Source organism: Stegodyphus dumicola, chromosome 3 (genome assembly GCF_044657685.1).
Source record: "Stegodyphus dumicola isolate Sdum_Otavi_A_Nest chromosome 3, ASM4465768v1".
Lineage (NCBI taxonomy): Eukaryota > Metazoa > Arthropoda > Arachnida > Araneae > Eresidae > Stegodyphus > Stegodyphus dumicola.
In genome coordinates, this window is record NC_140770.1 from 209052176 (window position 1) to 209067916 (window position 15741).

Below are 15741 nucleotides of genomic sequence, written 5' to 3' on the forward strand. Positions count from 1 at the left end.
ATTGCATGTTGCATCGTCATGCACTTGCATTGAAAGCATTGCCAGAAAGTTTAAAACAACATCTAACTACAGCCTACAGCAGTAAATGTAGTAAAATACATCCGAGGGCGAGCGCTTAATCATCGCATTTTTCATGCATTTTGCGAAGAAATCGGTGCTGATCATACCGTGCCCATATATCACACCGAAATACGATGGTTATCTAAGGGTCGCATGCTTAACAGAGTTTTTGAATTGCGTGAGAAAATTATTCAATTACTGACTAGTCAAAACTGTTATTTAGTAAAAGATTTTGAGAGTAATGGTGCAATGCTGAGGCTGGCCTACTTAGCAGACATATTTAGCCATTTAAATGAATTGAATCTATCAATGCAAGGATTTGGTATAAATATAATAATATCTAGTGAAAAATTATCTTCATTTATCGCAAAATTAGAAATTTGGATACGTCGAGTAGGAAAGGGGAATTTTGCAAACTTTCCCTTGCTTGATTCTGTTATTGCGAAAAATGAAAAGAATACGAGTACAATTATACCCGACATTGTAATACATTTGAGACGATTGAGCAAATCATTCAATAAATATTTTTCTACAGGAAATATTACCAAAACTGAGATGGATACTGGATCCATTTCTATTTGACTTAAATTTTATGGATGATAGTGATCTGAAAAAAGATCAACTTATTGAAATGCGAGCAAGTGGACATGTTCAAATGGAATTCGAACAATTAGAATTGCAACAATTCTGGTGTTCACAGTTACAACGTTATCCAGAGTTGGGGAATGGAGCACTGCAGTTACTCTTACCCTTTGCTACCACCTACTTGTGCGAAATGGGATTTTCATCGCTTTTGCATATAAAAACTAAAGCGAGAAATTGCTTAAATGCAAGTGATGACTTACGCGTATATCTTTCAAAAAAGGAACCTCGGTTCGCCAGTATAATAATGAACAAACAACAACAGACTAGTCATTAATAAAAATAATATTGTTTTGTATTTATATAAAATGTGCAATGTTTTTCAATAAACAATAAGTTTCGCAAAAAAACGTATTTTTCTAGACTAAAAAAATTAAAACACATTTTTCAATGGGGTGTGGAGATACATTTTCAGATTTAATGGGATGCGACTCGCTAGAAAGGTTAAGAAACACTGCTATAAATAAAAACTGGAGAATGTTAATAATTTAACTTATTAACTGCCATGATCCCCATTTGGGGATTTGTTTTAGTAGCGGAAATTTGGTAAATTTAATTAGGTTGGCAGTTATTATTATGTACACCATTTCCAACTCCTGTGTACTGCCCTGTTCTCTAATGGTTTTAGAATATATTTACTATCAATTTAAAACTTGTCAATGTGAATTTTATTTTCTGGCGAGGGTTACTTGAATGTCGATCTCCATTTGAGGCTCATGGAAGATTCCATTTATATTCCAATTTCAATCTAGACATCCAGAAATAAATGTAAATTGAGAAAAAAAAATTGGCAGTGAATGGGTTAAAATATGTTTTATGCTAAAACATGAAAATTGAATTACTCTAAAATACTCAACGTGGTTTCGAAGAATTTTAAGTTAGCTTTGCTTCTTTATGGTCTTTTTTTTTTTTTTTTTTTTTTTTTCTGCTTGTTATTTCCTATGGTTTTTGCTTTAGATTCTACTTTTTCTGCTGTTTCTTTCTTCGAGAATTTACCTTCCAAACAGACTTTTCTCAGCATTGCTGCTCTACAGACTTCCTTTTTCCCTTTGCGTAAATGCTGAGCTTTCTACATTTTTCTCATTTTTAGATTTATATTTCTAAAATCTCAAACACACTTATGCTTTGATCACTGTCATACAGATACATCAGTACAATCTTTATTTGATTGATCTCATGTTTGTTTGTTTAGTTGGCAAAGCACATAAAGGCTATTTACCTATGGAAAAGAATGATTTCATGCAGGATTTTTGAAGGAAAACTGGCTTACATCCATATTACACTAGAAGAAAATATGAAAATGCCTAAGCAACAAGTTTCTTCAATGGAAATTATGAACTATAAAAGGTTAAACTATTCATATTCAGTGGTCTCAGATACTTTGCCAAGCCAGCAATCTCAACTAATATATTGCTACAATTCAACATAACAAAAATAACAAATAACAAAACTGTTGATTAAAGCTATAATTATTTACTTTTTTTTTAATTATGTACTACAACACACTTACCCATTTGGAGTTGTTCTGCTTGATTTTAAGCAAAATGCTCCCTTTTCAGAAGAATTATCAAGGGGTGAAGTTTTTAGATTGACTTCAGAACAATTTTCATGTGGTAATAAATTTTTATGATGGCATTCTTCTGAGGTTACATTTTCTTCATCAAAAGAAGAATATGAAGATGAAGATGATGAAGTATGTAGAATACTTTTTGTTAATTTGGGATTTACAATCTGATAAGATGCATTATTATGAAGGTCATTACATTCACTGATATTCTCCACTGATAAATCATTATGAAAAGTTAAACATTCAAAATTTTCCTGTGAAATAACAAAGATAGATTGAATACAATAAAAAATAACAGGTCATACTTTTTAAAAATTTAAATACATATAAATGAATGCAAATGTTGTATAATAGAAACATTAAATAAATCTAGAAATGCAAAAACAGAGAACAATTAACATTAGAATTTCTTTATTTCGTTTTATTAATCAGCATGAAGCTATAAACCCACTCTCTCATGTAGAACATAATACTAGTGATAATTCATGTTTCAGTTAGTAAGTTACTTAGCTAAAGTCTCCTAAATAACTGATTTTTTCGTTTCAGATTACTTAAGTTTCAGGAAAAAAGTTTTTCTTCAAATCAGCTATTCAACTCAGACAATTAAGTTTTGATGCAGAGCAAATTTATTGTCTACTTGGATGTTTTCCAGTAATAATATATTATTTATGTAAAGCTTTGCAAAAGAACTTTGACTGTTTAATGATTATATCTGAAAATGGCAAAGCACACCAGGGCTACCTGCCTAAGGGCAGGATGTTTCTGTTGAGGCCCTTTAAGAGAAACTGGCTCGTTTTCATGTTACACATGCAAATCAACAAAAATCAACAGGAAAGAAAAACACAAAAAATCAACCAACGGAAAACTATAAAAATTAACTATGCAGCCAGTCTGCTTGTCTGGACCCAGGTCAAATTATCAGCAGTCTTAGACACTGAATTACTGATGAGGCAAAAGCAAAACAAAAGAAACACTAATTGCCTTAGGAATACTGCTGCATATTTCATGCATCTTGCAACATCCTTACCAATCTTGTAATAATTTGTATCTCTTCATTACTGTTTTACTTGCATTGAAACTAAAAAAAAAAAAAAAAAAAAAAAAAAAAAAATTGCTGATTTGTCATTTCATAAAAAAAATTCAGGTGCTGAAATGAATAAATGAAAGGGATAAAATTCTTTGGAGATCTGCAGATCACTTGTTTACATGGATTCATGCGATATATTGTTTCATTCTGCTGAAAGTACTTTATTTGCAAATCGTTAACTATTTTACAAACTATCTGAGCACATTCACATATTTTATGAGTTTAATGTACTTTTGAGGGAAATGAAGTCACTTATTTCTTATTCAAGACACAATATGCTGAATGCAAACTCTTGCATGATATAGCAGGCTCTTGTATAATTCATGCAAATTATCTACGATCTAGACATCAGAGCTCAGAGTATTACCAAATTCATCCACATGCAGTCAAACTTCATCACTAAAGTTATCAAAATGCTTGGAATGGTACATAAAATATCAAAAGCCACTGACAATGAAATACACTTCTTACAATCTGTATCTTGCGTCTTCCTTGTATCAGTAACAAACAATACTTCTTCTGCAGCTCTTTGGCAGTTTGAATGGAATATCCTATTGCCTGGGACAAATGCTGTAGTGACTTTACTGTTTGATTGATGAAGATAGAAATCTTCTTTTCACATTTTTAGTTTTTTCTTATCACCCAATAGAGACATCATACACTGTAAGGATTAAAATATTACTCATGACTTTGAGTTTCATTTCTGACTTGGCCATGTAATGCTTGTCTAATGCTTCTCTTTCTTCAAACTTCTTCAGAAATTTATGCTATGTTTCTACTCATAACATTCAACAACATATTAAAAAATTGTACAATCTTGCAATAATATGTACAGCCATCATGAATAAAATTCAGTGACTGAATGAAATTACACATACTTATTTCTTTCTTATTAGATTTTTTTCCCTATTAAAAGTATATAACTTTTAATATGAAAATAATAGCATTAAAGTATATAACTTTTAACAACCTGAAAAATTATAATAAAAAGATTTCATCCCCTTTCATTATACAGAAACAGTTACTTGAATGGAAGATGTTGCAATTCATCTCATACTTGTGCAAGTATCATCACGTACATTAAAAGTTCAGAGGCATTTGAAAGGAAAATAATTCTTTTTTCTATAGAATTCAGAAAAAAACAGTTTAAATCTTTGAAAATTAAATTTATTTTAAATTAGCAAAATATCCAGTCATAATGTACTCTCTCAAGCATAGCCTTCTTTACATCAGGAGTGGGTAAAAGCTGGTCTGTGGGGCTAAATACAGTCCTACTAATTGCTTATTCCAGCTTGTATGACATTTTCATCTCTATCCTATCTAATTTTATACATAAACTGCTAAAATCATCAGCACAAGTACACATATATTGCTCCAGTATTTATATGCATCTATATGTGTAACTATATACCAGAGTTTCTTAAACTGGGGGTTGCGCTACCTGCAGCAGAGGGTTGCCAAAAATTTCAGCAGTTTTGATATTATTTCTTTAACTTATAATAATTTTACAATTATCAAATATTTTTACACAATGTATCTGAAAATAGATAAAGATCAGACAATACAAAGGAAAAAATGAAACTGTTTCGACGCATTCTTTTTATAATATAAACGTTCATTTTTCTTGTTTTGCACGTATCGCTGTCATTTCGTCTGTTGTGCATTTAAAAATTTCACATTGTTCTGTGTCTTAAAATTAGAAACTAAAGTTAATGACCTAAAACTGCAATAGTATATTACAGTACAAGTGAAAAAATTGGCAGTTTCCTTTACACATGTGGCGGATTTGCGCAATACTTATGGAGTCTCATAAAATGTTTGTAAATATTACAGGGTCCTGGGGGTCACAAAAAAACCTCTGATAAAAAGGGGTCATGACTGAAAAAAGTTTAAGAACCTGCTGTATACTATATGTGTACAATATGTATATGTGTATTATAAGACTGTTACTTTAAAAAGTCACCTCATGATTTCATTCGTAACCATGCAAACAAACCAGCTGTGGAAAAAAAGGTCAACTCACTCAATTCCTTCCTACTTTATTTCCATTTAGTACGTTTTGCTTCACCAAAAGCAGGCAAGAGAAGACTTTAATTAAAGTCTTAAATGATGTCAACTCACTTAATCCCTTCTCACTTTATTTCCATTTAGTATGTTTCCCTTCACGAAAAGCAGGTGAAAGAAGACTGTAATTAAAGTCCTAAATGATGTGAAGAAAGTACATGCCATGTGGTGACGACAACATGAATTATCATAAATGGGAGGGTGGACTGGCAACAGCCTTGAACTATTTTAAAGTAATAGACTATAGCGATCAACCAATGCTGAGATATTCTAGAATGCTTGTTCATCAATGAAGAATATAGATAGTCCTATCATTTCTAGCAGCTTTATTTTAAAAATTGAATAATGAAATATGATTGTTATTGAGATAAAAGTACTGATCAGAAACAGTAGTTAGGGAAAGAAAATTTCATCCTTAAAATTTTATTCAATAATGAAACAGTATACATGTCAGTTATTTGACAACCAACAGGAACATATCCCATTTTTGGCATATGTGTATTTTTTAAAATATTTCTACCTGGAAGGAGTGTTCCCCTCTCTCATCACTTTCTGCAAATAATAATGGTACCTTAGAAGACTGCCACGGCTCTGCCCAAATGCTGTAAGACATCTTTGGCCCATGGCTGAAAGTATTTGCCCACCCCTGCTTGAAATTAACTGGATTACATAAGCAGCACGATAACTGCCATTATTTCTAAAATATTTCAGCAACTAATATGTTTAATATACTAGAATTAATTTATAATTCAATATATAAGATATATTTCAAGTTCCATAAACTCAATTTTGAAAAAGCATTTAAAAAAATTTTTTTTTCCTATCATCTTAATTTTATACCTTTTTAAAAAAACATTATTTCAATTTACTATTATTTATAAAATGTTGATTTTACTTGTTTGCTAATCATGGAAAGAAACTTAGGAAATATTTAAATGTATTTTTTTAAGAGAACAGATAGTCTGAAATTTAAATTTTTAGTTCAGCAATAAGTTTTAAAATTTTAATTAGGAAAACCACTATCTTACCTTTTTAAATGGAGATGCTTCATTAAGTGTGGAATCATTCTCTGGTGAAAATTCTGCAAAACCCTCATTAATCAAGATATCTGTTATATGCAAGTCATTTTCGTCAGTAGTATCACAGAGAAATACTAAGACACTGTTGTCCTCCTAAATATGAAAAATATCACACAAATATTTATGGCAATAATAGCCTAAGTATTAGACTGAAAGAGGGATTTTTAAGTATTTTATTTCATTTATACAGTTCAATAAAGATACTTCTAAAGAATGCACATTGTTCTTTGTCTTACTCTCAAATAATTCAATTTTAAAATTTAAAACATGAAATAATGGAATTTATCAATTAAACTCTGCTCTTATTTTGTTAACAACCTCCTATTTAACACACAGCATTGAATGAATGTTTTGGAAACACAAACTGAATGGAAACTCCAATAACTAAAAATTACACTGAGAGGCTGTCATCTCCAATTTTTTTTTTTTAAACACAGTATATACTAAACAATATACACTGAACAGCCATTAATTACATTATGATCACCCCTTACCTATAGCAATGAGCTCACCTGGAGAGAAAACCACAGTGCATGTGTGCTTGATGCTGGAGTATATTATGAACCAATGCATTGTTTCTTCACATGTAGAATGCTTAGCAACATAATGGGAAAAACAGCTAATTTATAAAGGTTAAATTGTTATGGCTCGGTGCCCGGGGACATCAGTTTCAAAAACGGCACTTTGTGCGCTGCTCACATGCTGCCACTACGAATGACTACTTATTGAAGTGGTGTATGGATGGTGAAATGGTATGCTGATCAGCCAGTAGTTTGTTAGCCACGTCCAGTTTGATCCAGAGGAGAATGGAGACTATTACACATTGTCGCCATGACCGAAGAGTGACAATGGCTGAAATCATCAGCAGCTACTACAGTGGTGAACCAGATGGGTATCTCAACACACAGTGCAGCATATAAACTTATGCAGCCTGAATCGCATCTGTGTGCTGACAGCATGTCATTGCCCACAGCACATGCAGTGGGTCAAGGAACATGGGCACTGGACCATAGAAGAATGGTCTAATGAATCCTGTTTTCTGGTCAATCACATTGATAGGCAAGTGCCAATATGATGATTTCCAAAGGAAACTCTGGCACCCGGGTGCACAGTTGGCTGGATACAAGGTAGTGGCGGCAGTATTATGCTGCGGGTTGATGTTTTCAAGCAGCACATTAGGATCCATCCTTCCCATAGAGCAATTCTTGATGTCTGCACACATCATTGTAGACCAGGTGCCTCCCTTTGTGACAACAGTGTGCCCATTGAGTGATGGTGTTTACCAACAAGATAATGCATCACTTCATAAGGGCCAAATCATAACGGAGTGGTTTTGAGAAAGATTCTGGAGAATTTCAAGTCATGTCTTGGCCTCGGAATTAGTACAAGATAGATCCAGTTGAAAACTGGTGGTTTCACCTGAAAAACTGAATTTACACTACAACGCTACCACACTACAACGTGTGGGAATTTCAGATTCAGTTGGTGAATGCCTGGTACTAGATACCTCAGATTATGTATCAGCATCTTGTCAAGTCAATGCTTTACCGGGTGTTGGCAGTTTTGACAGCAAAAGATGATCCTACTTCATTTTCAACAGGTGATCATAATGTAATGATGCTTCAGTGTATTTCATTATTTAATAGTTTAATATTTTTTCATTTTAAAGTTATTTGAATAGCAAGTGTATTTCATCTTTTTTGCACATTTTGTTTTACAGTTTCACTTTATTATATATTAGTGTAAAATAAAACTCATACATTTTAAATTAGTTATTTTATTTATTTATTTATTTTTTTCAATGAAATTAGAAAAGCAGAAAAACCTAAAAATGTTTTAATGATTACAAATCTTATTAAACTATTAATTAATATAATATTTATACTTATGAGCAAAATGAAGAAAACCAAAAAATTCAGTTTACTGTCATCGCGAAGAAAGCAACTTAAACAATGTTTCCCACTACAAAAGAAACCCTCATCGCTGATTTAAAAATAATAAAATATAAGATATCCTAATATCATTTGCAATAAAAGTGAAATATAATGGTTCAGTTTTGAAAAATGTTTAAAAAATTTAACATATTTAAATTTTGGGGGCAAATACTCTTTAAAATTTAAAAACACTTAAAGTTTCAGTTATTTTACTCAGCATATGATTATTTGAAAGCTCCTATGAACACAATGGAGAGGCACATGCTCCATTTGTCCTTGCATAAATCAGGCATCAAATATGCTTTGAAATACATTGTCACAAAATTTACAGTTGTTAATGACAATTTAGTTTCAGAATGAATCTCTTATTTTCAGGTAAAAATCTTAAGATCCATTGCTAGGATTCATATATTTTCAAAGAGATAAAATATAATACTTACAACGGAATACACTTCAGCCATTAATGGCATATGATCACAAAGTTGAAGGAAACGCTTCTGAGCATTGTTATCCCATGCACAGGTCTTGAAAATGAAAAAGAAAAATTACCTTATTTTAAGTAATTGAATTTATCATGTACTACTATCAACACTGTTAAAACAGAAAGACAGATTTAAAAGATTTCTGTAAATTTTTACTTGCTTAATGTATTTACTTAAGCATACAACTGTTTGATGAATTAGTAATCTCTCGTACTCTAAAATGAAAACATTCACATAAACAATATTATATGCCAAAAAAAAATATATATATATACCTATGTCATTCAAATTCTATTGGCAGTCTTCCTTGCTTCTGTCAAAAAGCATTCTGAGCAAGCAAGAAGGGTTGCCATAAAATTTTGGCTCCTTTCGAGAGTAACTATAATGTAGAATACTTAAATTTATACAGCACTTGAAGGGATCGATTAATCATACCATTTATATTGTGAAAAATTCAGATACTAATTGAGCATTAATATTTTAGATATAATATTACATAGTGTTATGAAATGTACAAATGTCGTAAGATGGCTTCCCCGCAAAGCAGTTGAGATGAAAGCCGGACTGGAAGAGAAGAAAGACCGACAAGAAGAAATAAATGTCGGCCAAGAAAAAGTGCGAGAGCAACTCCAACAGGTGAAAGTGGAGCTTACATAAGAAACTGAAGCCATAAAAGACAATGTGAAAATAAGAGAAGTAGCATCGGAAGAATCAAATGATGAAGAAATGAAGGAAGTAGCTAATGAACAGCCTGAGAAATGATGGATGAAATATCTAACAGGATTAAAGGAATACAAAGAAAATATGAAGAAATAAAAGACGGGAAAGAAGCTTTTGATTCACAAGTGCCTGAAGTGGAAGAAAGTGGAAACGTGACTGTTAAGTTTGTCAAAACTGATAGTGAAATTACAAAGTCACTGGCAGTAAGTGTTGAACCATCTGAAAGTGCATGTGATGTAGAGGTGAAAGATGCTGAAGTGCAGCTTAAGCAGTGCGCTCCAGTATTTCAAGAAAATTCACCCACTTCACAAACTGGGTGTGTGCCTCATAGTGCAGGTTTTACCAGACAAGGACTTGATTCTAAACCTAGATACTTCTGCTTGTAAAGGATTGGATTCTATTCATGACCCTGGTGCAAACATCGGAACTGGCGTTTAGGAAATACAGTCAAAAGCCGTTAATTCGGACACCCATAATCCGGAATGATGTATAATCCGGACCTCAAAGCTAAAATCTTTCTGCGCTTGCGCCGCATTGACGCATGCGCATAGGCGTTTTACTCGTGCGCGCAAGACATTTACGACTGCGCGTATGCATCTGCGCAAGTGCAGAATACGTTTTCGCGTGCTCGTTTAATATATAACGGACGGTATAAGCTAAAATTATCTAATTATCTATTTCAGTTAATGTTGATGATTGCGTTGTTCTTTAATCTTCGAATTGGATCCGGCTTATTATTTTTTGCAGACTGTAAGAGCAATTTTCTAAAAGTAAGCTTGAACTTTCGATTATGTCAAATAGAATTTCCGATGCTGGAGCTCCCAAAGGATCTAGAAAACGAAAGTATGTTTCAATGTCCATCAAACAAAAAACGAATTGCTACAAAAAATGGATAAAGGCACATTCTTTGTTTATCAATTTCACGCTGCTCTGCACGGGGGAGGGGGGTTGGACGTCGCGGCGCGCAATGAACTGGAAGTTGATTTGTCAACACTATCGTTATCTTCAGGGCAGATGTTTTTATTTTATTCGGCTTATAATTCCTTACTAAATGTAGTATTTAATTTCGATGTACTCTCTTTGATATGATTTAAATCAAATTCCTCGTCATTATAAATATCACGAATGCAAATCAAATAGTTTTCTGGTTGCAATTTTCTAATTTCGGCTATGCGTAAGGTATGCTTTACGCATCCGCGCGTTGAAAGAAATGTTTAATAAAGTAAACAAATAAATATTAGGCTTCTTTTTTGGTAAATTTTGATACCCTTTAGATCATAATTGCTCATTATTTTATAAATTACGGTTTCATATTTTTAATTTTATAATTTCTGCATGCCATGTTATCAGATTTAAACTGATGATCTATAATCCGGAAAAATCGATAATCCGGAATCGCCGAATCGACGAGTCCGGATTAAAGACTTTTGACTGTAGAGGTAAATAAGCATATACCATTTGCTAAAAATACCAAGGTAAACTGTACGCATGCTGCGAATGAACTACAGAGTGGTGAACAAACTGTCTCAGATCTTCCTGTGGATGACAAGTCTGAAAGGTCTTGTCAGACTGTGTCAGATCTTCAGACTGTGATATGCAAAACAAAAACACATCTGAGAACTCCAGTGGAAAAGTATTTGACCCGGGTATATTTTAATGAAAAGACTGAGACTGAAATTTTTTCTGAACTTTAATTTGTATAATTTAAAACTGTTATGTGTTTAATTTGTGTATCTAATTTGTATATAGTGTAAATATTTGCTTCTTTAGTAATGTTATCTGCATGTTTTAAAGCGTTTTGATTGTATCGAATTTGGCTTCTGACCAAGGGTTGTCCTGCACGGGACGTGCAGTCCTTTGGGAGGGGGCAGTGTTACGAACTATACAAGCACAGTAAGATGGCTTCCCTGCAAAGCAGTTTTAGGATTGCCATAAAATGGAAAGGGGATTGGCAGGATTGATATATTTGGCGAGAAATCGACCATTTGGCGATATACCATGGAAGGATGGAGAATCTTCTGAAACGAATTCCTACCGGTTTAACCCATAATGTTCTTGAACACAAGGCAAAAGCTATATAAACCCTGCTGATCCGCAGTCAGTGTGTGTGCGTGTCTCGCATAGAGTGCGAGAATGTGTCTCATCTAGCGAGTCAGTCCGTGCGGAGTCGATCAAGTTGACAGCTGGGCAGCGAGTGCCGAGTAGGTTGTCGAGTGCATCGAAAGAGTGTCTTCAAATATCGCGGTTAGTGCATCGTTGATACAGCGTGTTGAGCTCCGGGAACGACTGAACCGAAGAGTCGGGAGCTGTGCTTTGTGTGTCATCGAGGGCATCGCGAGTTGTAGCCTGGAGAGTCTTGAGAGTACGTGGAGTTCCAAGAACGACCAAGCATAGTCAGGAGCTGTACTCTCTAGTGCTTTGCTGTGAAGCTGTCTCCACCATGAAAGCCTGATAACCTGGAGGCTGTGTTGCTGATCATGTCAGCGTGTTTATAGTTGTTCATCAACGACTGTAAAAATGTGCTTTGGAGCTGTCCTGACAATACTGGCCAATAAAATGTGTTTCAATACTTCATCAAGTAGTATTGTCATTATTCACTCCAAATCCTCATGAATCCCACACGAACGCGAAGGAAGAAAATAATGCAACAACATATTTGACAGTGACAGGCAATATCACTGAAACTCTACAGCCATTTCATGAATACTAATTAGTAAAGAGAGATTCTTAGTCGTTCTTATAATTAAGCACTTGATAACCACTATAACAATTAAGAAAATAACTCACTTTTGTACAGTAATATTAAGATTAATAAATACAGCCAAATCCTACTACAGTAAATTTCAAGGCACTAAAATTTTGATTTCTAATTTCAATTTGATGCAAAAAATTATAAAAACTGACGGACATTAATTACAGACGTACCATGTAGCATTAATGGCTAAAGGCAAGGTTCCACTCTGAAAGGCTTCGAATCTCGTAATATATGTCCTTGCTGCAGTACCTCAGAGGTAATAGCCCACAAGCGGCCGAGCAGTAAAACTGTCAAACACTGGTAGTTGTGGGCAAGGCTTGATTCCAGGAGAACGGGCCAGCTGCATGGGTGCTTTTGTGGTTTTTCCCATGTGTAATGTGTATACAAGCCAGCTTTCTTTAGAAAGTCCTCCACGAAGGCACCCCTTCCCTTAGGCAGATAGCCCTAGTATGCTTTGCCATAATCTATCAAACCAAACCTATAAGCAATATATAGTGAAGAGCTTTGTTTTTAATTGATAGATAGCTCTTTTGAGCTAATAATGGGAATGAATGGGAACTGAATACCTTTGGAATAATAACAGAATAACCCATTTTCCAACATCAGTAAAAACAAATTAACAATAATTACCAGTTACGTTTTCAGTTGCTGGAAAGCTAAACATTTAATGATATCCATTCAGTTAATATTGGGATATAAGTTATTAAACTATACATTAATAAACATCCTATACACTAATAAATACACATGAAAATTTCATAATTATGAGAGAAAAATATTACAGATTTAAAAGGTAAAAGATTTGCTTACACTATTTGCAGGTTTGAGGCAAGCCAACCGAGCTTTAAAAGCATTAACTGGCAAACAGTGAAATGCAGATCTAAATAAAGAGGAAAAATCAATTAAATGTAATACAGCAAATCATTCTGCAAAATATTACTAAATGCGGTAAAAATATTATCATCATACTTTGCATATCGCACAACTGAACGTGGCACTGTTTCTGAGCATCCATAGTCCACAAATAAAACCTTAAAGAAATTAAGAAAAAAGTTATAATATAAAATATATACATAAAATGAAACTTGCCAAAAATATGTTCTGTAAAATAATGGCTGCTGTGAGAGATTTCATTACTGACAATACATCTAACATTAAATGAAAAATTGAGGTTTTAATTAATTACCATTAGATAACTGCCAATCTTCAAAAGATGATAAAAAGACAAAAATTTAAAAAAAAAAAAAAAAGTAATGTAATATGCAAAATTAAAAAGATAAGACACACCTCCAGCGAGCGAGAATCGGAAATAGCTGTGTATTGGAAATTTGAAGGTTATGCTCATTTTAAAATTATTTTATGATATTGCTGTTGAACTGAATTTCGTGCTCTGAATACGTAGAACATGATATTTAATAAATAGAGGTAATACACAAAACGTTAAAATAAGCCCCTTTAGACATAATTTAAAATCAGAAACCTTTCAGATTGTATTTATTTATTTTTTAAAAATTTTCTCTAAAATATGAGAAATTAATTATGTTATATCAGTTTAACAGTTCAAAATAATAACAACACATATTATTTACTTCATTTATTTATTTACGTGCAAAATTAAAAAGATAAGACACACGATAATTTAATCAAAAATAAAAACTTTCACGTAAATTCACAAATTCTTGCTGTCTTTATGTCTGACAACATTATCTCTTTAAGAAGAAGACTTCACACACACACACACACACACACACTAAAAGATAAAAACACCAACACTGGCAGAACAAATTAAAGAAACAAACATAAAAAACTCTAATAATTCGAAAGATTTTGCAGCTCAGAACCTGAAAATTAAACAGGATTTTTTTTTTGTCATGGCTGACATACCTTTAAAACATAGAATTACCTATTTCTGTAAAAAATATATTTAAATAAGGATGCAGGAAATGTAATATAAAATGGAGTAGAGAAAAGTTGCTGTACAACTTTTTAAAGATATTTAGGAAAAAATATGGTCGCTTTTGACCAAAATGTAAGCTTTACAGCAATTCTCCATGTTGTGTATAAGATTGTCCAAGAATCCCTACAGTAACAATGTGTATTTATGATGAAAGTGCTATGAAGATTTGGAGAATGCTAGGTGAGAGGTGTGATGATGAAAGTTGCTGTTCTAGTGCATCACAACTATATTTTGTTGGATTTAAATCTGGAGAACACATGAGCTATTGTATCTACTGGCTTCCTTTGCATTCAAGATAATGCATGCAAGATGCATTCATACACTAGTGTAGATGAGATTGATTGTCTATTAGGAGGAAGTTTTTTTTTATCGCACTCCTAAACCAGCTTGACAGGAAGATCAAGAACCTCATCTCTGTATATTTCAGGACTCATAGCTGCATCGGTAAAAATGTGTAGGCTCGTGTGCGGCGTATGTGTTTTGCTTCTTCCAGACTGTAACATGCCTGGAAACACACACAAAAAAAGAGATTCATTGGTAAAAAAAATTTGGCTACAGTTTGTTGTATTTTAATCACGATGATCTCTGTAACACTGCAAATATGTGCACTTAGTAGCCCAAATTAGTAAGACACAAATGATGGTTTCCCTGGATACAGCACACTTTTATGCAGTCTGTCATTTATGGTTTATCCAGATAGACAACTTCGTGACATTTCAGCAAACTTCCATGCAGTCTGGTCTTATATCAGTTCCTATTTCTTTTGGCAATCATTATGAAATAATTGTCTTGAGAGTCTATTGTGACATGTTTTGACTTTGATCTGTTGTCTGCATACATTACCAGTGTCTTTGACATGGTGCTTTTGTCTATTTTTGGGTCTAAAGGTCTGTGTCAATATATGTCCAGCTTCAATTCTCTCAATCACATGACATTTCTAATAACCTGTCAAATGCATTTTCAACAACATATTCCACCTTTATGCAAAAATTTTATTTAACTACTTGTACAATCCTAGAAATTAGGATTTTAAGCATCCCCTTGCACCTGTTTGCACAGGTGCCACAAAAATTTACATATTTCTGTGCAGTGAAAGTGAATCCCACTGAACTATGTAATATTGCTGACCATGAACTACTTCATGAACTACTTTTCCTTGGAATTCACTTAATATAATTAATATAAAGCACCTTTTTATAGTTTTTTTTTTTCTTTTTTTTACCTGCCAGTGTCTTATCAAACTCATCCAAATAATAAATAAAGGTAAAAAATAACCTACAAGAATCTATGAATTTGTAATCTAATAATAATTCTTTTCTGAGTTATCAGATTCTCCAGTCTAATTAATGTTCCTAAATATGTCTCTTCAAGCAAATTCACTTCATTTTAAAAAC

At 33.0% G+C, this 15741-nt stretch overlaps 1 protein-coding gene across 2 annotated transcripts in view; it reads right to left on the reverse strand.

Moving 5' to 3' along the window:
• Positions 1 to 15741, reverse strand: part of LOC118200869 (tudor domain-containing protein 5-like) — a 102126-nt gene that overhangs the window by 27320 nt on the left and 59065 nt on the right. For both annotated transcript variants that reach the window (XM_085813815.1, XM_035372854.2), the window contains 5 exons: positions 13360 to 13421; positions 13201 to 13270; positions 8874 to 8957; positions 6449 to 6592; positions 2213 to 2523 (listed from right to left, as the gene is read on the reverse strand). In XM_085813815.1, the coding sequence (XP_085669941.1) occupies positions 2213 to 2523; positions 6449 to 6592; positions 8874 to 8957; positions 13201 to 13270; positions 13360 to 13421 (671 nt within the window). The remainder of the gene's footprint in view (positions 1 to 2212; positions 2524 to 6448; positions 6593 to 8873; positions 8958 to 13200; positions 13271 to 13359; positions 13422 to 15741) is intronic.